A 26,160-nucleotide genomic window follows, 5' to 3' on the forward strand; every position below is an offset into this window, starting at 1 on the left:
TTATTAAAAATATCATCATTTCCTCATTGCACTGCAGTGGCATCTTTGTCACAAATCAGGTGTCCATGTATATGGGTGTCTGTTCACGTACATCTATTTTATTCTTCACAACAACACTTTGTAAGAGTTGGACTCTTACAACTCTTAACACTCCCCAAGAGGCACTCAGCACTCCTGCCTTCTAGAGCTGCTCAACAGAGACCTGGCCTGAGACTGGCTGGAAGTTGGTAAATTTTTGTCTATGGTATTAATTCTGTAAGTTTTATAGTGTGACGGATCTGCATTTGAGTCTTTGTTGTGTGACTTTGATCAAGTTAGTTGAGCCTGTTTCCATGTATGCAAAATGAAGAAAAGAATACCATTGTAACATGGTACTTGAGATGCTTAGACAATTAAATGTATATTATTATGGTGGTGGTTATTACTAGCTGTTATCTTAAGGATGAGGAGGAGGAGGACAGGGTGATTCCACTACATCCTTTAAGTGCCTTAGTGTGTCCCTCCCCCCCCACCCTCCCATGCCCACAAACACACACACATACACACACTATTCTTATCTCCCTGGGGAAGTCCCTAAGCTAATGTCCTTGTGGGATAGGGGAATGGAGAAAGTTTTGAAGGTCTGCCCTCCTAGTGGGAGCCCGATGTTGTCTGTGCTCAAGGCTCTGTTTTCCTCAGAGCCTCTGTTCTTTCCTGAGACCATCTCTAGCCTCCCTCGGGGGGATTTGTTAAGTGTAAAGCAGGCATGGGATGCAGAAACAAGAGCAAGGTGTGTGTGGCCATCAGGAAACCTTGGTTTTTAGGGTTGGCTCAGTAGTTCATATACTTGGACAACCTTAAATGGCTTCCCTTCCTTGAGCCTTAGAGTCTTATACTTGGTGGAGTGGAATCATTCCATCCTGTCCCCAAGTCTCCTCAGTGCTCATATTCTGTAACTTCTTAATGAGATATGACATCAATGACCCTGGTTTGTGGTAAGTTCCGGGGTAGATTCCCAGAGGAGCTACAAAGCAGGATCACCCCACTCTCGGGGCCTGTCCTTTCCCAGAGAACAGCCAGGTAGTCTGTAGCTCCTTTCTCTTATTTGCCCCAAGGAAAGAATCCAGAATATAGAAATAGCTTTATGCACAAAGGTGTTCACCACAGTATTGCTTATACTAGTGGAAACACCCAGTTTGGAAATAATTGCTCTGCTTTATGCTCTATCTGGGAGCAGCCAGACTGGTCCTCAAGATCTACATTCAGCACAGAGAAATCTAATGTTGACTTGGTTTCAAGAAGACAGCCACAAGTGAAAGGTGCCAGGAGAGCCCAGAGAAGAGAGTCATTTTTCTTAGGGGAATAAGGGAAGGCTGCCTGGAGGAGGTGGCATCTGGGGTTTCCAGATGAGAAGCTAGAAAATAGTTTCAGGCAATGTAAGCAAAGGAATAGAGGGGGCAGTACATCTTTGTGGCTGGATTGTAGGCTGCATGGGAATGGCAAAAGGGTCAACATGCAGGAGTGGTAGGACATCAGTCAGAACAGAAGACTAAGGTCAACTATGAAGGGTCTTGAATGCCAGGGTAAGCAGTGTTGGCTGCATCCCTTGAGTGGGGGTGGGGTGGGGGGAGAACAGGATAACAATGGAATAATGGTCAGGTGATGTATTTGAACGATCGTTTGAAGAAGGGCAAGAATGGAGGCGGGTGATGAGATGGGAGCTACATTCCATTTTCTAGGAGGGAGAAGAAGAGGCACGGAGGCCTGAGGTCATTGAGGATGGGGAGTTACAGAGTTCCCATGCTTCTTCGGATGTAGAATCAACAGGCCCTGTGTGGTGAGAGGATATAGGAGGAGTGATGAGTCTTAGGTTTCTAACTCTGGCAACTACATGGATGGTGGTATCCTTCCCTGAGATGGGACACCCAGGAGGAGAAGTTGAAGGGAAGACAAGGACTGTGGTCTGAGCTGTGTTGCGTTTAGGTGCCTAGGAGGGGCTGTCAGGAGGCAGATGGGTGGACAAATCAGGGGCACAGAGAGAGACTGAGGCTGGTGATATTGCTTTGGGCCTCATCAGCCTAGAGTTGGTATTTAAAAACTTTGAAACAGATGACATGTGTCAGGGAGGTGTACTGAGAGAAGGTAACTGAGGACAGTGCTGGGAGGAGCCCCGACCCTTAAGGAAGTGAAAGAAAGGCAATGGAAAGGCAAAAATAAGAAAAGCCAATGAAGGAGGCAGAGGAGGAACAGTCCCAGGAGGCGAGGAGCGCACAGTGTTCAAGGAAGGAAGGAAGGAGAGAGAGGTTGGAGAAGGAGGAAACCACCAATATGTCTTCTAATGCTGAGAGACCCAGACAATTAAGGACTGAGACGTGTCCAGTAAGTTCAGCAACAAAGTGATAGGAACAGGATGGTTTCCACAGCAAGGAATTGAGGAGCGAGGAAGAGAAAGACAGCAAATGGACACAACTTTTTTGAGGAGCTTGGCTGGAAAGCGAAGGACAGAGAGGGGGCAGGGACTCGTCATGGGGATAGGCTGAGGGAGGGTTTGAAGCGGTGATGGTGTTCACAATCCTCTTTCCACAACTTCCAGCCCGTGACAAGGTCAGAGTTTGCTTTGGGACCTTTCTTCTCTGGGTCAGGCTTCCCACGCAAGAAAGGGCCTGAGTCCAATGCCTGTTCTCTTCCACTCTCTGTGTGTGAGTGTGTCTGTGGGCACGTGCATCCCATGTATATGGGCAGCTGGAGTAAGGAGCCACAAGGTGGCTAGTGAGGAGCCAGAGCGCCCCACCTGGTCTGGTGATGGCCCTGGGGCAGCCCCAAGCTTCCAGAGAGGGCGGGCTTATATCTTTTTCTCCAAGATGGGGAGAGAAGTGTGAGGCAGGCTGTGGACCATCAGGATCTGTCAGCGGCCGGTGCAAGTCTGCCCACCATCTGGGCCCTATCAGACGAGCAAGGCTTTTCTTACATTAATCTCTGATGAGCTTGGCCCGGCTTTCATTTCAAAAGGCTCCACTTCTTTTCTCTCTTCCCCGGCCCTTTCTTTACACCCTTTCCCAAAATAGGCCTAAAAATTATGCCTTCTCCCTTCCTTGGTTTCCCAACCCAGCTGGGGCCAGAGAAAGCTTTGAAATTGGAGCAAGTCTCAGGACGGTGGTGGTGGTGGGGACTGATATAGCTTGTGGGGAGGGACTAGAGGAATAAATGGTCAACAGAGCTTCTAAAGAAGGGAGAAAGAACAGAAATCTCTTGGGTGACCAGCTCTGGAACCTCGGGATCTACCCTCTTTCCTTCCTATCTCCCACGAAGTGTCCATCCATCACCCCAGTCCTTTCTCTCCTTGTCCCACATCCCTGGAAATCATCTTCTGGTACTTCTACTCCTCCCTTGGATGTCTCTAGAGATGAAGCACAACCCTCTCGGCCTGTCAGAAAGTGAGTCCCAATAAAGGCTGCCCTGTTTTCAACCACTTGAGATCAGTAGCTTCCAGGGCCATGAGCCAGGGGCTTTGGGAACTTGGTCTCTCCCTCCTCTGCATTTGTCATACAATACAGGAGACCAGCGCTGAATGGTTGTGTGACAAATGCAAAACGGGGTTTGGGGCTAGCCAGAATAGATAGAATTTGATGTATCTCAGGGTCCAGGAATTCTGGATTGTCAGAGCTAGGAGGGATCTTGAGAAATATAGTCCAGCCCAATTATTGTACATAGAGGAACGCTAGGGCCCAGAGTGCGGAGAACAACCACATAGAGCCAGGATGAGGACCTGGCAGTAAGGCGCTCACTTCTAAGTCTGCCTAGTGTGGGGTCCTACAACAGGCACGAAAGATGCTTTACTCGTCATAAGTCAGGGGCTGTGTTGGATTCAGAGTCAGTGGGGCCAGGGTGATCCTGAAGGTGTTTCGTGATAGATCTGGGTTCCCCAGATTGGAGATGAAGAGTGGGCTGGAGCTAAAGTGAAGAACCAGTTTGTAAGAGTATTGGGAAATGAAGGGACAATAAGTGGCTAAGGAGAAAAGGCAAAGTTAATGGGAGCCCATTCTTATTAGGTTCTTGCTGTGTGAGTTCATCTCTTTCTGTTTGCATGAAGTAGAGATTCATTCAGTAATGGAACATTGATTATATGGGTACAGGATGGATTTGGCTACATGTAACAGAAAACCCAGCTCAAACTGGATCAAACAGTAAGAGCATTTATTAACGCCCATAACAAGAAGTTCAGAAATAAAGTGGGCCTCGAGACTGGTTGAGTCAGCAACTCAACTATGTCATCAAGGATTCAGGTTCTTTCTGTTTCTCAGCTTTGCCTTACTCCATGTCATAAGATGGTTGCCTCCTAGTTGTAAGATAGCTGCCAAAGGAAAAGGGGGATTTGCCCCCACCCCTTTATTCAGTTTAATGGGAAAGAGGAAAATAATCTCTCTCCAACCATGGAATATAAGTCTTTCTCTTGAGTCTTATTGGGCAACTTTTGGTCACATACCCATCCCTGGACAAACGGTAGTTGCCAAACCACAGCTCATGGACCAAACCCAGCCAGCCACTTGTTTATTTATAGGCCACAAGCTAAGAATGGTTTTTATATTATAAGGGTTACATTTTAGTGGTTATATAAGCACCTATGTAATAAGTTTTGTATTGCCTCTTAGCCCTCAAAACCTAAAATATTTACTATCTAGTAAACTCTTTTTTGGCACCATACATTTGTTGCTTTTTCCATGCCAGCCACTATCAACTACACTTTCTAGCCTGTATGTCTTTTATCATATAATTATTCATACCTTCTGTTTGCTAGCATCCCTGGTGACTCTTGGCTTCTGCTGACTCATGGTTCTACTCATGCATGGCTTGCTGACTCCTGGTACTGGTCACTGTGGCCTCTACTGTATACCAGACTCTTTCTTCCTGAGTCTTTCACTTTCTGGTCCTACCACCAAACTCAGAGATTCTTTTTTCTCTGTGTTGTATTCAGATTTTAAGAGATGCTTTGACTAGTTAGATAAGCTAATCTCTTCTGGTCAAAGCCCTCTAGCAAGGCCTCACCTGGTCCCTGTCTTGGCCCTAGCTCCATCTCTACTCCAAGATTAACAGAGAAGTTCTCATCTAAATACCAGGCTCAACCTAAGCTCTATGAACATTCTGATAAAGCTTCGTTGTTCACATTTCCTAGTTTGTATTCTATGACCACTGAGATAGAGGGCCAAACTGAAGTTTCTTTAAGAAAAAAAAAATCAATATCTAAGCCAGTATCTAAGATTTATTATGATCTCCCATGATTGAGGATATGTTTGAGCTCTTTGCAAGAAAGTGTCATTATAACTTCCTGGAGCACCTCAAACACATGAAATTACTTACAGACCATTAAGAGGTTATAAAAATTACCACCTCTTGATATGATACTCTATGAAGTTCAAGTGTTTAATTCATCTTATTGCCAAAATATTATTTCAATGATAGAAGAAATGTAAAAACTAACAATAAAAACATAGTAGCCTTAGACAGCCAGAAAGAGGGATAGCCATCGCCTATAAGACCTAAACATTTTCTGGAAGATATAAAACAGATTAAATTAATATAACACCTTGAAATAAAGTCATTAAACTGAACAATGAAAAGAAACTCCTCCAAAAAAATAGAATTCATGATAGCAAGAGAAAAAGAACTGGTATTTCTAGTTACTATACTCAGAGAAATTTGAGAGGCTATCACATGCATAAAATAATACATGGCAGAGGCTAAATAGATGCTCACCAATCACCTTTTGGTGCTCATCAGAAAACTCTACCTCCAACTGGCCTTATTAGGGGGATCACTTCATAGATTGTGTAGATGCCTGACCACTGTGCTATACACCTGAAGCTGATGAGAATAACATTGAATGTCAACTATAATTATATATATATATATATATATATATACAAACACATATATTTATATCTATCTATATATATATAGTCATGGGATATAAAGTACAGCATAGGGAATATAGTCAGTGGTATAGTAACAGCTACATACAATGTCAGAGGGGTAGTAGATTGGGGGGGGTGTTATCACTTTGTGAGGGGTGTAAATGTCTAATCATTATGTTGTTTTAGAAACCTGAAATTAATATAAAAAAAGTTAATCAGAAGAGGCTTTTGGACAATGTATAGTTACAAGAAATTTGTAAGAAGTGTACCACTTCTAGGCCTAGCCATAAAAAACTTTGTGTGTGGTTTTCTATGCGTTTTCATTCCTTTTCATGATGACTTGGCAGCCAAACATGAAGATGGCGGCATCATAAGATGTGACAAGCCTGGATCTTGGCTTCACCTCTTGGAGGAGAGCCTCTGAGGAGAGTTACCCAATATGCATCACACTGTTACACAAATGAGTGATAAAACCTTTCTTGTGATAAGTCATTGTGATTTGGGAACTGTTTGTTTTAAGAGCATGCATAAATAATTCTATATAATACATTGAAATAGATTTTTTTAAAAACCTCAGGTTTTCTTGGAAGTAAAACCCCAGTTAGTGGGGGGAAAATAATTGAAGGCCTGATGGATATACTGAAGACAGAATCAGTGAAATAAAAAGTAATGCCAAGGAGTTCTCTCAAAATACGGTGCAAAAAGACAAGGTAAAAAGTGTAAGACAAAAGCTTAAATATAGGTAAACACAAGACTTCTGCTTATGCCTACGTTGTAGAAAGAGCATTGCTCATTGTTCCCACACTAACAAAAAGAAAAAGCTGGATAAACTGCAAAATCGTAACATTTGTCAAACCCATCCTTAGTAGTCAGCTTCCAAGATGGCCCCCAGTGATTCAGGCTTCCTGGTATTTATACCCGTGTGTAATTCCCTCCCATATTGTACCAGGATCAGTCTGTGTAAGCCATAAATTACAGCAAAAGTAATATGCCACTTCTAAGATTAAGTTATAAAATAATTTCCCTCTCTCTCTCTCTCTCCCCCCCCCCCCCCCGAGGGAAGCTAGCTGCCATGTTGTGAGCAGCTGTATGGAGGGGTTATGTAGCAAGGAACTGAAGTCTCTGACCAACACCCTGCTGACAACCATAAACATGAAGTTGAAGAAGATTCTTTCAATTCTTTCAAGCCCTATTCAAGTCTTCAACTGTCTATAGGCCTGGCTGACAACTTGAATGTAACCTCTAAGATACCCTGAGCCAGAATCACCCCATTAAGTCACTCCCATATTCCTGAGACATGGGAACTGTGAGGTAATAATTGTGTATTGCTTTAAGCTGTTATGCCTGGGGGATCATTTGTTATGTAGCAGTAGATAACAAAAAACCCACCAGAGAGTGGAGCTTTCAGGGTTACCCAGCAGTCTAAAATCTAAGGAAAGACAGGGCCCTCCAACCAGAGATAGGATGTGAGCATTTGCTTACTTTTGGTAGAGTATGAGAAGAAGAGATCTAGGTGCTATAGAAAGAGGTAAAAAGAAGAGATAATTTTTAAAAATTTTGATACATCAAATGATTTTATTTTATCAATTGAGGTATAATTGACAAATTATTTTCAGGTGTACAATGTAAAGATTTAATATTTGTATATATTGTGAAATAATCACCACAATAAGTCTGGTTAACACCCGTCACCACACATTGTTACGACATTTTTTTTCTTGTGATGAGAACTTTTAAGATCTACGCTCTTAACCACTTTCCAATATGCAATGCAGTGTTATTAACTCTAGTTACCATGCTGTACATTACATCCCCATGACTTATTTGTTTTATAAGTGGAAGTTTGTACCTTTTGGCCCCCTTCACCCACTTCGCCCACCCCCCACTCCAGCAGCCTTCCATCTGTTCTCTAATATGGTATTTGTCCTTCTTTGACTTATTTCACAAGATAAAATTTAAAACAAATTGCTGCAAACCAAAAGGTGGTTCATACTCACTTGCAGGCTCTTCTCCGTCAATTTTCACTGGTTGACAAAGATTAGTGACAATGCAGGAGAATGGAGAACAAAATCAGCCGACACCTTGATCTTGGACTTCCCAACCTCTAGAACTATGAGAAAATAAATTTCTGCTTTAATAAATTAAGCCACCCAGCCTATTGCATTTTTGTTATGGTAGCCCCAGCTGACACAGTACATATTTTAAATTGTAATTTCAAATTCTTTATTGATGATATGTTGACCTTGTATCCTGCAACCTTGCTAAACTCACTTATCAGTTCTCTGGTTTCTTTGTTGATTCTTTTCCACAGAGACTATTATGTCATCTGTAAATACAGACAGTTGTATTTTTTCCATTCCAAACTGTATACTTTTTATTTCTTTTTCTTGCCTTACTTCACTGGGTAGAACTTCCAGTACAATCTGGTATAGAAGTAGCGAGCACAGATATCTTACTTTTGTTCTCAGATTTAGGGGGAAAGCATTTAGACTTTCATCATTAAGTGTGATATCGCCTTTAGAATTTTTCTCAGGTGCCCTTTGTTTATTCCCAGAATGAGGAAGTTTCCTTCTAGTCTTAGTTGCTGAGAGTTCTTATCATGAGTAAATGTTGAATTTTGTCTGATGATTTTTCTACATTTATTGAGACAATACTGTGTTTTTTCTTATTCCTCTGTTGACAGTGATTTTCTCTGTTACATTGATTTTCAAATGTTAAACTCAACTTGTATACCTGAGCTAAGCTCCACTTGGTCATGATATACCTTTCTTTCTCTATATTTCTGGATTTCGATTTTTCTAATATTTACTTGAGGATTTTTGTATCTATATTCATAAGGGCTATTGGTCTGTAGTTTGTTTTTCTCATAATGTCTTTTTCTGGTTTCAGTATCAGGCCACATAAAATGAGTTGGGAAGTATTTCTTCCTTTTTAATTGTCTGGAAGAGTTTGCATATAATTGGTATTATTTCTTCCTTAATAGTTAGTAGAATTTGCCAGTGAAGCTATCTGGTTCTGGGATTTTCTTTGTTGGAAAGTGTTAAATTACTAATTAAATTTTTATAATACATATAGTGTTGTTCAGAGTATTTAATTCTTCTTGAGTTACATTTGGTAGTTTGTGTGTTTAAGAAATTTTTCCATTTCTTTTAAGTTATTAAATGTATCAGCAGTATGTTTTCACAACAATATATTAATTCTGCTTTAGTGTTTGTAAGATCTGTAGTAATGTCCCTTCATTTATTCCTGATATTGATAATTTCTATTATCTCTTCTTTTTCTTAGACTGACTGACTAGAAGTTTATCAATTTTATTAATCTTGATGAAGAACCAGCTTTGGATTTATTGAGTTTTCTATATAACATTTTCCTTTTTAATTCCATTGATTTCTCCACTTATCTGAATTACTTCCTTCCTTCTACTTGCTTTGGATTTAATTTATTTTTTTTCTGTTTTTTTTTTTAAGGTGAAAACTTAGAAAATTGATTTATAGCTTTCCTTCTTTTTAAACATAGGCATTTAATGCTATAAATATCTCTCTGCACAGAACTTTAGCTGTACCCCACTAATTTTAATATGTTATGTTTTCATTTTCATTCAATTCAAAATGTTTTTTAATTTCTCTTATAATTTCCTGTTTGATCAATGGGTTATTAATAAATGCACATTTAAATTACAAATATTTGTGGATTTTCCAGACAACTTTTTTATTAATGTCTAGTTTAATTCTGTTTCATCAGACAACATACTTTATATAATTTCAGTTTTTTAAACAACTTCTGAGGTTTATTTAATGGTCCAGATTATGTTCTCTCTTGGTGAATGTTTCATGTGCTGTTGAGAAGAATGAGTATTCTGCTGTTGTGGATAGAGTTTTCTTTAAATGTTAATTAGGTCAATTCGACTGAGCACCTTTTCTTGCGCTTATTGCTATTTTTTTATTGCTATATATTTTTTTATTACTATATTTTTTATATAGCAATATATATATATAAAATATATATTTTTATTGCTATATTTTTTATTGCTATATCTTTTTTGGAAAAATGCCTGTTCAAGTCATTTGCCCGTTTAAAAATTGTGTGGTTTGTTTCTTTGTTGTTGAGTTGTAGGCATTCTCTATATATTCTAGATGCAGACATTATTTCTTAAGATAATTTTTTCTTTCCCTTTTCTTCTGGGCCTTAAATTTTATGGATTTTAGATCTCTTTATATTATTTTACAGGTCACTGAGGCTCTATTTATTTTTTTAGCCTTTTTTCCCACTCTAATTCATTTTGAATCATTTCTCTTGTGTCTTAAAATTCACTGATCTTTTCTTCTGAAGTTTCTAATCTGTTAATCCCATTTTCATTTAGAATTTTATGTTTTCATCTCTAGAAGTTCCATTTTCTTTTTTTGTATCTTCCATTTCTTTCCTGCTTGTGTTCATATTTTTCTCTACATTCTTGAGCACATTTGTAATAGTTATTTGAAAATCCTTGTTTGTTACTATCATCATCTTTGTCATTTCTGTCTATTTCTATTGACTGATTTTTCTCCTCGTTATGAATCACATTTTCCAGCTTCTTTGCATGTCTTTTTATCTTTTTATTGAACTCCGAACATTAATTTTATTATGTTTGAGTGTCTCGATTTCTTTTTCTTCTAAAGAATATTTAGACTTTGTTATGTCTTATAGTTAAGTTACTTGTGTATCAGCATAGTCAATTTGAGGCTTGTTTCAAGGCTTAATTAGGGCAAGTTTAGGGTAGGATTACTCTAGGTCTAGTTTAGTCCTATTTCTAAGGTGTGACCCTTTCTGGAGGCTTAATTAAGTGCCTTGGACGTTCAGGCACTTAACATCCAGTCTGGCTGGTAAGAGCCAGCCCCCATGTAAGCTTCAGGAATTGCTCAGTTTACAATTACCCAATAGTTCTTTGCCCAGCCTTTGGATTTCTACCCTACACATGTGTACCTTAGTATTCAGCAACAGAATCAATCTATGCAGATTTCTAGAGCTCTTTCTCTACATAGCTCCCTTCCCTCTGGTACTCGGCCACACAAATTCCAGTTGTGTCAGACTTCCTGAATTTGATATCTGTCTCTTCAACTCAGTGAGCCCACCATGCTCTACCAGGGCTTCTTCCTCTGTGTGCCTTGTTCCAGAAAATGCCTCCAGCTAGAACATTGGAGTTTTCTAGCAAGAGTCATTTCGTTTGTTTCCCTTCTCTTGGGGAAGCCAGCCCTGCACTGCCTGTTGCCCAATATCTGAAAACACGTATTTTATATATTTTGTCCAGTTTTCTAGTTATTTATAATTGTAGGGTGGGTCTGCAATTGCAGGGTACTCTGTTGTGAGGTCATGTATGTTTTCAATTTCTAAAAGCTTTTTTTAACTTTCTGATTGTGCTTTTTACATATAAGCCTCCTGTGCTATGCATACTTAAATATCCTCATGAATCATCCTGGGAATGTTAATTAGAATACTGTTTGTGTCCTTCCTGTTTCTTAAATTGATGTATTTCATTGAGGAAAGTTTCCTGTACCATCTCAACTTGGACACCATTTTGGGGTTGTCTATCATTTTCAAATACCTAGTGAGTTTTAATTGATTGATACTATTTATAATAAAAGTCTGGATGAATCAGAATTGGTACTGTGTGGGGTTCCTCAGCATCTGTGGGAGTGGTTGGCCGGGGCTCCATACCAGAACCATTCACTCATGAGGTGACACTGGTTCCTCTGCCAGTGGGATTGCAACGATGTTTCCTACACACGATCTCTTTGAGTCCTCACATAATTCTCACAAGTATGTAATTATTATTCCAAGTTTACAGTTGGGGAAACTGAAGCTCAGGGACAGTCAGTAACTTCCCAAGGTCACAGAACTAGTGAGTGAAGCAACCAGGATTAGAACCTAAGCAGTTTGTCCAACCTATACACCACCCTGCTTCCCATTTGCTTTACAGGTTCCAGAAATTTCACATATCTGGCCTACTGATGGAACCGTTTCATGTTTTCATTACAGGTACAGGCATTTTCTAGTTTTGAAATTTCCTTTGTCATTCTATATGGCTTTTTTGAGAGTGTTCATGACATTAGGTTTTTTAGCCTTGAAACTATAGCCTGCCACATTTTTTTTCCATATTATAAACTATTTAAGTTAAATTCTTCTTGAAGTTAAAATCTTCAGGGAAACTAATAGACAAAGGAATAGACATTTTTGAGGGACTTCATATATACTTTGTAAACTAAAATGTTCATACATTTTACCAAGGCATTCCCGTCAAGCAGCACGTAAGAATGCCGGTTACACCATGGAATGTCATTTTTAATTGGTGTCTTTGGAAGACCCAAAGTTTCTAAGATGCAGAATTTGAGGCATAGTGACATATGGACAGAGGAGGTATTTTTGGGAGCAGTTCCTTCCCTGTACCTCCCAAATCCCTTACAGACCCCCTTTCTCCTCAGGCGGCCCCTCCTGCACATGTTGGGGGCAGGGCCTGGGCTGGGGGCACCTCTGCCAGGATCCTGCTGATCTATGTTCTTGCCTGACACTCAGCAGCTGTCGTGGAGGCGTGGGCTGCAGGCGCTGTTCCCCATGGGCCGTGTGCAGGCTGCAGGCCGGGGATCCTTTCCCGCCTAATCCGAGGGGCACTGAGGTGGGGAGGGAGACAGCTGGGTGTAACTGATCTGCAAAGGAATGGAATGGCACAGGCCTCCCAGTGTAGGGCTGGGCTGGCTGCAGGCTGCCCGCCCCAGCTGCCGAGCCTTTAACCCTTCCCTCTCTTCCTTCTCTCCCCCCTCCATTCTGGGAGTTGATGTCACCCAGCTCAGCCAAGTCCCAGGAATGTTTCCAGAGGGGTCTACATACCTTGCTGAGGACCCAGCCTTGTAATAGTTACTGTTGGGGAGAGTAGGGCAAGGGCGAGAGGCTTGGGTCCTATCTGGCAAGCTTTGTGTCTTAGAAGGAGATAGAGCTCTTGAAATGCACAGTGACTCGGACAGTGGAGGCTGTGAGGTCAAAGCAGGGAGGACCAGCCTGGGTTTGAGCTCAGGGAAGACTCCCTGGAGGAGGCAATGGAAGGAACACTGGGTTTGGAGTCTGGTGCTGCCTCCGTTATTGCTCACTTTGCAGTGAGACCTTGGGTGAGTCACCGTCTCTATCTAGGATCAGTTCCTTGCTCCTGAAAATGTGGAGTTTGAAGAAGGCGATCTTTAAGGTTCTGTCCATAATGGTAACAATAGCTCCATTCATTAAGTGTCTACCGTAGGCCAGGGGCTTTATCTATAAACATTCTCACCGTCGTTTTGCCAGATTCTTAGTCCCATTTTAGTGATGAGGAAACTGAAATTTGGAGAGGATAAATCATACAGCTGTTCAGAGACAGAGCCTGACCCTGTAATCCAGGCTCCTCCACTGCATCTGCTCCCTCTTCAACTCCAACAATCTATAGGCGGCGATTTAGTTCAGGTAGGAGAGACGCAGGATGCACAGCTGGCTGGAGCCCAGCAGAGGCAAAGGCTTAGTGGGGAGCCCCAGAGCTCCTGCAGGAGGGTGGGCTGGGGCTGGGTCAGGTTCTTCACTCCTGCTTATTCCCTGCCCCGGGCATGGCTGGGCTGGGATCGCCTTGCTTAGCCAGGCAGCCCCACACATGGCCACGGCCTCTGCAGTTGTCCAGCCCGTTGCCATCCATGATCTCATTTGACCCTCATGCCAACCCTGGGATGCAGAACTTGTCACCCCTCCTCACCATGGGGGACTAAAACTTGAAATTTATCAACATTCTGTAACTGGTAACTGGCTGAAGAGAAAGTAGAACCCTCTTTCCATTGCTCCCTCTGGCTTCCTGGAGGAAGGGTCCTGGAGAACAAGCTACTAGCTCCCCACCAACCTTCTTCATGCTCTCTCCTGGTTGAGAAGGAAAATATGAGTGTGGGCTCTGGAGTTAAACAAGCATGGGCTCCAATCTTGACCCTCCCACTCTCCAGCTGTGCAGGCACTTAACCTTTCTGAGCCTTAGCTTTCTCATCTGTTGTGAATGAAATGTGGATGAATAATGAATGACTAGAGAAGCCAGGCCTGTATCCCCCTGCCCTAAGCAGAGCAGAGACACAGGCTGGCAAGTGATGCCACAGATGAGCACGACCTAGGGCCGTGGGGGGACTAGAGGCTGAAAGAAGGATCCTGAGAGCTGGGGTTTTGCAGTGAGGTGGGACTCAAGGCTGGTGTCAAGGCTAGGCAGGAACTTCCTAGAGAGAGGGAGGAAAAGGGCATTCCTGGTGAGGCAAACGCCACAGGCAAAGGTGTAGAGTAGGGAATGGACACCGTGGGAGGAGCAGGAGCAGACTTTGGGTTCAGCTGCCTAGAGGAGACACTGGCCCAGAGGGAGGTGGGTCTTCCTGGCCAGTGGTGGCTGAGTAGCAAGTCTAGAGAATGGCTCAGCTCTGGAGAGCCAGCTCTCCACGGGTGCAGGGGCTGGACCAGTTACCCACCCTGTTGCCCACCTTATCCCCTGCAATCCCTGGGCTGCCTGGAACTCTGGGCAAAGGGCCGGGTGGGGGTGCAGTTCCCACTTGGGAGAGACAGCTGTGCAGGCCTCCTGCCTGCTGCAGGGGATTAAATGGCACCGCCACAGTCTTTGGGGGGCACCTGGCTCCCTGGCTCTGCCCACCCCTATTCCCTTTAACTTCTTGCTGCCCGGGGTCCTCACCGTCATGTTTAGAGGCATATTTTTGCTCATTTTTCAGTGTCCTGTGTTAGACGTTGAGGACACAAAGATGAATAAAGACCTAGGGCAGGGTCTGCCCAGCCAGAGGTGCCTTTATCTATCACTGTCCCTCCTCACGCCAACCTTGGGCCCTCTGAGACCCTTAGTCTCTCTCTCAGCAAAACGCTTCTTCTCTCTCCAGTGGCTCCTTGCAGGACATATGGTCAAGTCACTGCCTTCCTCAAACTATCAAACAAATAAACCTTTTCTTGACCTCATGCCCCATCTCTCTTCTGTCCGTCTTGGCCAAATTTCTGAGTTGTCTGCAGTATCTCCACTTCCTCACTAAAGACACTGTCCACCAGACCCATCTCCCCCTCTTCCTGGGCACACAGCTGGACTACATTTCCCAGCCTCCCTTGCAGTGAGGTGTGGCCACATATGTGAGTTTTGAGCAGTGGGATGCCAGTGGAAGACAGCAAGCCACTTTCAGTCTTGCACCCCCAGCACCCCACAGCACGTGCTTCCTGCACTCCTCCTGGGGCTGGCTTGATGCAGATGAGCATGGCACCTTAGGAAGGCTTGTGCTGAAGATGGTGGACCCACAAGACAGAGGAGCCAGGGTCTCTAAATCATTTTGGATGCCAGGTTCCAGCTACTCAGGAACGCCTGTTGTGGTTTCTTTTTCTTCCTTCCTTTCTTTCTTTCTTCCTTTCTTTCTTTCTTTCTTTCTTTCTTTCTTTCTTTCTTTCTTTCTTTCTTTCTTTCTTTCTTTCTTTCTTCTTTCTTTCTTTCTTTCTTTTCTTTCTCTCTCCTCTCTCCCCCCCCCATCTATCTATCTCTCTCTCTCTCTCCCCTTCCTTCCTTCCTTCCTTCCTTTTCTCTTTCTTCTCCTCCTTCTTTTGTTAGGAGGGAGAAATAAGCTATCATCATGATGGAGCCACAGAAAAGATCTGGCTTGCTACACACACACACACACAAAAAGAGGAAGTTGGTTCCCCTTCTCCTCCATCTCCCCATGTGGGACAACCCAGGAAAGTGAGGGTGGGGGCTGTAACTCTGCAAAGAGGTTTGAAAGGGGAAATTATTCTAGGAGAGATTTCCTGGGGCAGGATGTGGCCAATGAACTTACACAAGTTGTGGCTGACCTTTATCTTGCATTAATAGTTGTTCCTGTTTGATTTGGTGCTGTGATTGCATTGTGCCTCCCTCAAACCACCATGACAAGTATGTGAGACTCCTTGCGGAAATGTGAAAGGCAGGACCACAAATGGGTGAACAGGCCCTGGAGACCTAGGCCTCCGGCAGGGGGCTGACATGGGGCACGTGCTAACACCGCTGACAGAGGTGGCAAGGAATGGGTTAAGGGGTCTGTGAGCAGGATTGGCTCTCTGCTGCAGTGAGGGCACTAAAATCAGCATGTCGCCTCCAATTTGCTCCGGCCTGACCTTGAACGTGAATCATTCCATCACAATGTCCTTATTGATTTCCACAGGAAGAGGATTAAGCCCAGAAAATCGGGGCTGGAACTTGAGCCTGAAGCAAGGAAAATGGGATGGTTCTGGGGCTCAAAACCCCTCGTGTTTGCAAATACGTCACAGGGGGCTGCAGGCTGGGCAACTGCCCAGCTCGCTAGCTACCGGCTCTCTGAGTGGCTGGGTCCTGGGCTTCTGTTTCTTCCTTTTAAAAAAAATTAAATGTATTGGGGTGGCATTGGTGAATAACATGATGTAAATTTCCAATGTACCATTCTATAACACATCGTTTGTGTATTGCATTGTGTGCTCACCCCCCAAAGCCTAGTCCTCTTCCGTCGCCATGTATTTGACCTCCTTTACCCTCTTCATCCTCCGGCCATGGGCTTCTACCTCTTACCTGTCTGGTGTGTGGCCTGTGGGGTTTTCTTAAGTTTTAAGTCATGCACAGAGAGTAGGGAGGGAACAACTAGATACCCCTTGAACCTTGAGGCTATTCTGGGGTGGTCACTTCATCCCTTTGTACAGAGTGACCCTTTTGGGACCTTCAGAACCAAATAGGCTATTCCAGGACCAGTGCTGCCATTGAACAAGCTGGCTCAGTCAGCCAGGAAGGGCCCTCCTCAGCCCTGAAAACCCTTCAAGGGAAAGAGATAGATCTAGGGGTGTGAGTGTATATGTGTGGGTGTCCTCACATAGGTACACAAGGGAGGTGGGTCATTTGGTGGGAACTGACCCACAAGTTTCTTTCTTCATTTAACATATCCTGGAGAGCTCACCATGTCACTATACGAAAGGGCTATATGATATTCTATGGTGGGGCTGTACTAGTTTATTTAATCACCCCACTGATAGGTATTTAAAGTTATCACTTTTTTTAAACTTAAGACAAATGCTGCAATACACATCCTGGCTGACACATGCTTTGTTTTGGTATAAATTACTTCTTTACATGCTGTATAGGTTTTTCTTATTGCTGCTGTAACAAATTATGACTAACTCAGTGTCTTAAAATAACACACATTTATTCCCTTACAGTTCCGGAGGTCAGGTGTCTTAAATCAATTTCACTGGGTTAAAAATTAAGGTGTTGGAAGACCTGTGTTCCTTCTGGAGGCTCCTGGGGAGAATTCATTTCCTGCCTTTTCCAGCTTCTAGAGGCTGCCCACATTGCTTGGCCAGTAGCCTCTTCCTCCAACTTCAAAGTGCATCACTCCTCAGCTTCTGTTATCACATCCCTCTCTGACTCTGAGCCTCCTGCCTCTCCCTTATAAGGACCCTGTGATTACATTGGACCCACCTGGACAATGCAGGCTACTCGTTCACACCCACAAAGTCCCTTCCACAGTGTTAGGTCACACAGCCAGGCTCCTGGGACTAACCATGGACATAATTGATGGGCCATTGTTCAGCCTACCCCATCTGCCTAGAAATGGGATGGCTTAATCAAAGGGGATATGTATTTTTAATGCAAATCAACATCTACAAATTGTATCGATGAACAGTCGTATCAACGTCACTGGCATTGGCTTTTTGAGAGCAGCTGGGCACCATTAATTAAGGTTTAAAATCCTCACCTTCTCCAGCCTTCCCTATAGTGTGGAGTACAGTATCATGCTGATTGATGATTTACTTGTTAATCTTTCACTAAAGTGTTTTAACCTAAAAGATTTGGTTTCCCAGGAGGGAGCTGGCAGAACAGGACTGGGCGTTTTGGCCAAAAGGTTGGGGTGGGAGGTTAGCTTCCAGGAGGAGCAGGCAGAAGTGGGTGGCTGGGTGGGAGTGAAGGTGAGGTTGGGGATAAAAAGCCAGGAGCACTGCAATTCCAGTGAGGGGGCGGGGGGTGATTATCAAAGCTATGGGCACCTGTGAGTGTAAGGTGGGGGTGGAGCAGGCAGCCTTGGAACTGGTGGCAACTAGAGCCAAGGAGGGTCAAGTCAGCAAAGATGGGTCACCAACAGCAGGCAGGATACAAAGAACAGGCACCTGAAAGCCTGAGGACTCTTCCACACTCAGGCTGCACAAAGACGTTCAGGCCCAGGCTGGCTGGCTTGACCTGAGACCCTCTCTCCTTTATACAACGGCTGACTAGGAGTAGCTCTGTTCAAAAGCTGCCTGCTTGTACCTGGGCGTAAACAGATGGGAGTGGCAGTGAGGTGACGGGTGAACAGCCAGGGACATTGGGATGCCAGCAATAACTAAAGAATCAGCTTACGTCTTAATCTAAATGTCTTGCTGTATTATAGAACCAGTATTTTAAAATCAGTTCTCTTTAAAGTTATGTTTAAAGCCATGTTCTGTTGAGCCCAGGGTTTGAAAGTCTCTCTGAAAGCTATTGATATGTGACCTAGGGAGCAAATTGTGCCAACAAAGTGCCTGATTACAGGCCTTTGATCATCATCAATGATGGAGAAGTGTGGAAGCCCTATCCCACCCCTACTCTGGCTACAATGATAGGACATTAAGAAGTATGAATTTAAGGCTCTAAATGTTCCTCTAAGTGTTGCTTTAGCTGCACCTCACAAGTTTAATGTGTCATAATTTCATAATCATGCAGATCAAAATATTGTCTAATTTCCACTCTGATTTCTTCTTTGATCCATGGCTTACTTAGAAGTAGCCTTCTTAAGAGTCTATAAAGCTCTCTTTTCATTAGGAAAAGTCCCAGGGTACATGTTAGCAGACAGAGGTACCATGAGGAGAGACACTTACTTGTGAAATAAAAACCAAGGCTTCCAAGCGTTAGCTTCAAGGGAATGCTCTGCCCCTCCAGGTGGGGTGAAGCTCTTGCACACTAAGCACTGACTCAGGCCCTAGAATTGTCCCCCTCTTATTGGCGGGTGCTTCCTCAGACCTCCGTTTTCCTACTGCTCCCACATGGGGCAACCCAGAAAAGCATTCCTCCACTTGCCCCTTAGATGTGCCAGTGGTCCTTTAAAGTTGGAAGGTCACTAAGAACCCAATCCCTGGATTCTCCCTAACCCTAGCAGTCAACAGTGGCTGCAAAAACTTACTGAGCTCTATGAGAGAACAAGAGGGAAACAGAGGAACGTTGAGAGGCTGACATGAAACCTACCCTCAGGGCCTGCCCTATCCACGTCCTGTGTGAGAGGCATCCCTCCCTGACCCCACAGAGCTGGGACCACTCCTCAGGCTCCTCACCTGGGTGCTAGCTCCCTAGTTCCCAATGTCCCCTTCCTTCTGCCCAGCCCTTCCCCTAGGAGTCAGTCTTCTATCAGTTCAATTCCAACCAGCAGACGCCCACGAGGGGCCTGCTCTGAGTGGAGCATGGTGCTGGCCACAGGTGGGGCAGAAGTCGGGGTGACCTCCAGGGCTATAAACTAGGGTCTTCTTTTCATAGCTGAAACTTCTTCAGATTCAAAGCAAACCTGACACCCTCAGAGATGCTCTAAGGCTCAGTGTCTTCCCATGGTTTATTGGATATATAAACAGAATAGGTACAGGCACAAAGAGGCTGCAAGAACAGCTGGGACCATGCTGGCACAGGCCCCTAACCCCAACCCTAAGGATACTAGGGCAGCCACATGTCTCCAGACATACAGGGCAGTGCTGGGGCCTGAACCTCATGTTCATGCTCTTTGGCCCAGCAGCACAAAGGGGCATGGTGTGGGGGGCACCTGCAGAGCAGGGTGGCAGGGGGCCCTGGGCTTGGCTTTAGGAAAGACACTCTGGTTCAGAGACAAGGTTCTGACAGATGCTCAGAGACTCAGGCTGCACACACACAGGGCCTGTGTTTTCCACTGGCAGATGCTCTCCTGCTGAACAGTCCCAGGAAGCAGTGAGCTGGGAACTGGCTGGACCACAAAACCCACACTGAGGCACCTCCAGAGACCAGCTCTGCTATGTTCTTGGAGAAAAGTCCATTGCAAAGCCAGGAGCCACCCTGAAGGTACCCATTAAACCACCTACGGCCCTTGGAGTGTCCACCAACACTGAGAGGAGTTGTGCTGGACCCTCGCTGAGGAAGGCATTCCCTCCCGTCACCACCTCACAAGAGCCAGCCCACCTAGCAGGAAGGCTGGCTCTGGGGATGGTATGGAGCAGGCATGGGCCTGCTCTGCTAAATCGCTCCTGAATCACAATGTCAATTACGGAACTCCAGGGCACCCTTCTTGGGGCTCAGGGAACTTGAACACCACCAAGCCCACTCCTCAGTTTCTGGACCTGACCTCACAGATGTCGGTGAGACTGAGCCCAGGAACCCACCCTTTTTGCTTTTGGGAATTCCTTCTGGGTGACTACCTGCAGGCCTGCATGTTGCAATTAAAGCCCCCTTTTCTTTTACTGTGTCTGTGGGTCTCCCGTGGTCAAAAGGGCCAAGAAAGAGAAGGGACCGTCACATCCTGACCCTGCACTTGGCATTGGGTCTAGCTCTGGTCCTGGCTTCTCTGGAAAGCTCTCAACCCCTCCACCAAAGCATTGCAGCCAGAGATGTGCGGGGACTGCTGCCCTTGATCTAGGGCCTATTCTAGACCTCAAGCCAGGGACAGAGTTGAGTTCTCCAAGCCCTCAGCTGTGGCAGCTTCCCAAGTGTGAAGGAGGGGGAGCCCAGAGAGTGAGCCAGGATGGCCAGGTGTAGCCTGTTCTGGTCACTCTCTCTGTGTGCCTGCCATACCATGCTCAGCACGTACCAGCTCTCCAGACCTTTACTGCCCCCCTGCACCCTCCCCCGCCACATGCACATTGGGCCAGCTGGAAGTAGAACGTGGGGGTGGCAGAGGTGGTCCAGCCAGCCCCAGCCCAGCCCCAGGCCTCAGGACCACTGGCAGGCACAGTCGATGGGTTCCTGCACTGTGTAGGGCACCCAGGTGGCGTTGATGGCACAGAAAAGCTGCACGGAGCGCCGCTGCAGGCCCACCTCGCGGCAGCACTTGCAGAAGCGGGCATAGGTGTTGATGTTGTAGTTGTAGATGCTGGCAGATGGGCACCTCCCATCACAGGACACTAGGTTCACCTGGAGATGGGAAGGCCAGTGAGGTGGCCTGCGTAGGAGCCACTCCCCAAAGGCCCCACCATCCCCATCTCTGGCCGCCCCCTCCCTCGGCCTTGCATGTCACGCACAGGGGTGTTGCTCCTGCATTCGTTCTTGCGGATGGTCATGCGGATGGTCACCTTTTTGCAGGAGCGCCCATCCTCTTTACCTGGGGGGACAGGGTGTTTGAACGGCTGTGGCTGAGCAGTGCTCCCGGGGGTAGTGGGATGGGCCAGACTGGGGCAGTTAGTGTCATGCTGAAGGGTCCCTTTACCAGCGTTAGTGCCCATGCATTACAGCCCCTCCCCATCAGAGGGAAAGCCTTTTAACTCAGTGCCCTGGAAGGAGGTGGAGGCAGGGAAGGCAGGGGAGATAAAGGAAGATGTCTGGGATGGCCTCAGGGGCTATGGCCTAGCGGAGAGGATTTGGGGACAGGGCAGGCTGCCGCCCCACCCCAGCCTCAACTTCTGTCTCTAACCCCTGTTGGTGACCTCACCCCTCTCTGAGCTTCAGCTTTTCTATTCAAGAGGGCTTCTAGCAGTACGATTCTGTAATTTCCTGGATGAGTAGAAACCCCAGGCCCTAGCACCATGCTTGCATATAGCAGGTTCACTTGGTTTCCCTATCTATCAAACAGGGTGGGGGAAATCACCCACCTCACACGGCGGTGACAGGGATGGAAATGGCTAAGTGTGCAGTTTCCTTTGCCTGGACCACACCTCCCAGAGACAACCAATCACAGGGCTCATTCAAACCCTCACCTGCTCAAGTATCTCCTCACTGAGGCCTATCCCGATCCCCTTTGTGAAAGGACAACTCCCTTCCTGTACCCAGTCCTCCCTGACTCTCCTCTTACCTATTTCTATTCAGGACACTGTCACCATCCAATCAGAGACACACTTTCAATTATGCTGTTGGAGTGTAAGCTTTAGGGCCTTCTTTTGCACGGCCCCATCTACAATTTGTTGTGAGTTCTTTCTTCATTCTATATAAATACTCACTTTCACGCCTCCATATGGATTTGTAAGTTTGTGTTATTTTTCTGAATGAAGCCTCCCAAATTCCATAAAGTTCATTCCCCTTAAAACTAGATGCACCCATCCTATTATGTATTTTACTTGTTATTTGTCTCTCCCACTAAAACGTCAGCTCCATGAGGCCTTGTTTATGCTGTGTCTACAGTGCCTAGAACAGGGCCTGGCATATTGGTGCTCAGCAAATGTTTGCCGGATACATGGGCTTGTTCTGTGACCCCAGGATGCCTGCTGGAAATGGGGGGCGGGGCAAGGGGGGATCCTTTCTTCTGGCCTTTGGGCATCACCACAATAGGTTTCCCACCATGCCGGCTGGCTGGAGGACTCCTGGCTACAGGTTAGTTCTCGTCCTCTCTGTCTGCTCCCAAGAGGCAGGAGAACTGAATGTTGTCCTGGCTATGGCCTTCTGGGCCCTGGACTGAGGCTGGCTGAGTGACCAGTGGGCGCAAAGCAGTGGCAGCAGTGGGCATTGATGGGCGCCAGATAAGCGGGCACCGCTGAAGCGTTCCCATGCAAGCCCAGGGGATGCAGCTTGCTACCCAGCATGCACTGTTGGCCGAAAGGCCTTCACCAGAGGCAGGGAGCAGGGGTGCCGCCTCCCCTCCCCCGCCCCCAGAGCTGGGGCCACCTAGCAGAAGGGGCATTGTTGGAAATAGCAACGCGGCTGCTGCCTCCAGTTCCATGGGCTTCCAAGAGGAGTACCTGGGTGGCAGTGGACACTAACCCGTGGAGGAGAGGCAGGGCTAACGGGGACCACGGGAAACAGGGTCCCCGGGGAACCTGGGGAAAGGGACACGGGTCTCAGGTCATACGGGAGCACACGGGGCATTCAGGGAACATGGGTTGTGTTCAGCCATTGAGGCACTGAGCCCAGCTTCACTGGAGTATGTGAGGTAGACATAAAAGGTCCCAAATTCTATAGCTCTCCAAAGAAGGGTCTAAAGCCTGGGGGGAGGGGAGGCATGTGGCAAAGGCACTAAGGCTGATGGGACATGCATGCATCTGTGGTTGAGGGCTGCAGGTTCTAGGGACAGGGTGTGAGAACAGTTGCACAGAGCCCTCACTCAGACTCATCAGGGACCCTGGGAGCCTGAATCTCACCCAGAAGGCCCCTCCAAGACAGGGCTCCTAGCTACAGGGAGAATTCATGTGGGGGGCATCTGGGCTGGGGGTCTTGGCAGACGCAGGAGGAGGCCGAGCAGCTGGTGAGCTACTGACCTCCTGGATGCAATATCCCAGTGTCCCCTGTCTCACAAGAAGCAAAGGACTTGTGTTGGATCAGGGACATGAGTGTGGCCTCTGTCCACCTGCATATCTATGCCAGTGCGTGAGCCTAGTGGCGGGGGTGTTAATCCCTTCATCTACTCACCCCTGAAGAGCCACCATCGGAGATGCCAGGCCAGGAACCTAGCTCTCTGAGCCGCAACCTGACACCTTGCCCTCCCAGAGCCCCTCTCCCCTGGGCCCCCACCATGCTCACTCACATGTCCTGCAGCATCCTTCCAAGGAAGGTACCACTGAGCCCCCAACCTGGAGGGAGAGGGGGGTAGGTGGGAGATCCCATCCAGGTCAAGAGCTAAGATCCCAGCAAGAGGCAAAGAGTATAAGACACTTGATTCCTTTCCTCCCATGATGCCCCAGGCAGGAGCTCCAGGCTGTGCTGGCCCTCAGGCCCTGGCAAGAGGGAGAAGGGACCCCTGGGCTGGTCATGGGAGAGCCACAGGGGCTGAACTGACTGGTTGGGACACTGGCACTCAGGCTGCCCGTGTTCCCCAGTGAGGCTGGAGGCTGGCTTAAGATGGTGCGGGGCTTCCCTATTTCCCGTGGCAGCTCCCCCACACAGAAGGTCAGGGAGGAAAGCATGCTGGGGTTGACCAACTTGGGTGAATGGCCTGACCTCTATCTCAGCCTTGGATAAGTTGCCCCTTTCCTGTCGGCTTAGTTTTCCCATCTCTAAAATGGAGGCAATTACCCCTTATAGTCCTCCTCCTCTATTATGAAATGGGTAAAACAACAGATGTGACAATTCTTTGTAACTAAGTGTGTGTGTGGGCGGGCGGGAGGGGGAGGTCTCAGTATATGTATGTGACTTTGTGAGCATGTGTGTGTGCACATGTGTGATTTCACATTTAAGTGTGTGTGTATGATTGGGTGTAAGTGTATTTGTTTTCTAGATAAGATCAGAAATCTTTAAATGTCCAGGATTAACTTCAGGAGCCTTAATAATTCAACAATAACCCAAACCCTCCAGGAAATCCTTTCCCTTGAGCTGTGCCCATAGTGATAGCTATCCATGCTGGTGCTGTGCCCATGACAGGACTGAGCTGTGTGTCTGCATGGCGTGCGTGTGCAAAAGTGTTGTGGTGTGTGACGCTGCATGGTATGTGGCATGCTGAGGTGTTCATGCCCCTGTGGAGTGTGTAGCCAACTGCCTGTGTTGGTGTGTCTTTGAGTGTGTCTAGAACATGTGACTGTATGTTTGCTTGCATCTGTGTGTGGCCATGTGATGTGTGAGCATGTGGCGTGTGATGTGGTCAGAGCAAAAATGCATGGAGAGATGTGGAGTCGAGGTGGCAGGGCAGGCACACAGGCTCCAGGGAAGCCCTCCTCCCACACCCCTGCACACAGAACCTCCTGCCTCCCTCCTCCTCATGAGTAAGACAGCTGATGCCCCGGCCTCAGGACATGCTGCAGCAGGAGGAGGCTGGCACTGACCTTGGCACACTCAGTCTCATTGAGCGGTGGGCAGCTGATGGGTGAGCGGACAAGCACAGCGCCCAGGGGAGTGTTGCTGCAGTGGTGGCGGGCGCATTCAGCAATCCAAGACGCCCCGGGCTGGAAGGCACAGAAGTGGATGATGGGGACTTGTGGCCAGATGGATGGCCTGAGTGAACCAATAAGACACAGCTCCAAAGATAGGTGTAGCCCAGGACCTGGCACTGCCCACGACATTGTCTGTACCCAGCCCTGGGCTCTGGTCCTAGGTGTCCCCTCCTGGGACCCCTTTCCAGGTGGGCAGTTAAGGGGCTGCATACCAAGAACAGGGAGGTGGTGCCATTGGGGAAAGTGAAGAGGCAGGACACATTCCTGCAGGAGCCGCAGCAGGCCGCCAGGTCACGCGGGTGCTCATACTCCTGGTTCTGCAGGACAGGGCAGGGCAGGATGGGCCTCAGCCACGTGCCGACTTCCACCCGCCTGCTTTTCCCAGCTGCTTGTCTGAGCCCAGAGAAAGGCCCCTTGTAGATGCTCAGGAGGGAGACTCTGAGGCTCCTCTGTCTCAGGCAGGAACCTCATCTTATGTCTCCCATAAGCCTCCTTTGCTGCAGTTCCTAGGTCCAGCCCCAGTGGTCAAAGAGCATTTGTACCCCTCTCAGAGACAGCACTGCTGGTAACTACGGCTGCCAGTTTTGGTTCCAATAGACCTCAATTTGAGTTCCAGTTCCTATGGGACTTTTGACAAATGACTGGACCGCCCTAAACCTCATTTTTCTCATCTGAAAAATGGGAACAATTCTAACCCCTTTGGTTCAACTAATATTTATCTCTTACTAAAAACCAGTCACTGTCCTAGGTATTAGGCATGTAGAAGTGCTCGACAAATGGTAACAACACAAACACACAAACCACAAGGATAGAGAATGTGCCTGGCATAGAAGGTACTTAATAAATGCATGTTCTCTCTGTCAAATCCTTACCCTTGGCAGGCCTTCTCTCTTGCTCTTCCCTTCCAGTCTCTCCCACCCAGCCCCGATCCCAGCACTCTCCATAGAGAGCTTGGGGCAAGCTCGAAGGGCCCCTCTGATTCCTGGAGCACCAAGACTCTGCCAGGCCAGGCCGCCTGATCCCACACAACACCATCCTGTGCTGCCCCCTACCGCTTCGCAGTGGACATCACACAACACAGAGGTGGAGTTGATCTGGTAGAAGCCGGTGAGAGGATCCAGCTGGTCGGTACAGTGGGAGGTGTGGCACACGCCATCTGCTGAGAGCTCCACCACGGTCTGGCCCGGCTGCATCACGCCCAGCTCTCGGCTCAGACATACAGGGGCCTTCACTGGATGGGTGTGCAGGGTGC

The 26,160-nt window shown here is 46.7% G+C and overlaps 1 protein-coding gene across 1 annotated transcript in view; it reads right to left on the bottom strand.

The window, feature by feature from the left end:
- Positions 1-19,461: 19,461 nt before the first annotated feature.
- OTOG (otogelin) overlaps positions 19,462-26,160 on the bottom strand; it is a 73,590-nt gene continuing 66,891 nt past the window's right edge. The window contains exons 51-56 of the mRNA XM_019652522.1: positions 25,961-26,139; positions 25,121-25,225; positions 24,801-24,920; positions 23,570-23,615; positions 21,141-21,220; positions 19,462-21,033 (exon numbers count right to left, since the gene is read on the bottom strand). Coding sequence (XP_019508067.1) covers positions 20,833-21,033; positions 21,141-21,220; positions 23,570-23,615; positions 24,801-24,920; positions 25,121-25,225; positions 25,961-26,139 — 731 coding nt within the window. The 3' untranslated portion in view covers positions 19,462-20,832. The remainder of the gene's footprint in view (positions 21,034-21,140; positions 21,221-23,569; positions 23,616-24,800; positions 24,921-25,120; positions 25,226-25,960; positions 26,140-26,160) is intronic.

The sequence above is a fragment of the Hipposideros armiger genome, unplaced genomic scaffold (assembly GCF_001890085.2).
Source record: "Hipposideros armiger isolate ML-2016 unplaced genomic scaffold, ASM189008v1 scaffold_181, whole genome shotgun sequence".
Taxonomy (NCBI): Eukaryota; Metazoa; Chordata; class Mammalia; order Chiroptera; family Hipposideridae; genus Hipposideros; species Hipposideros armiger.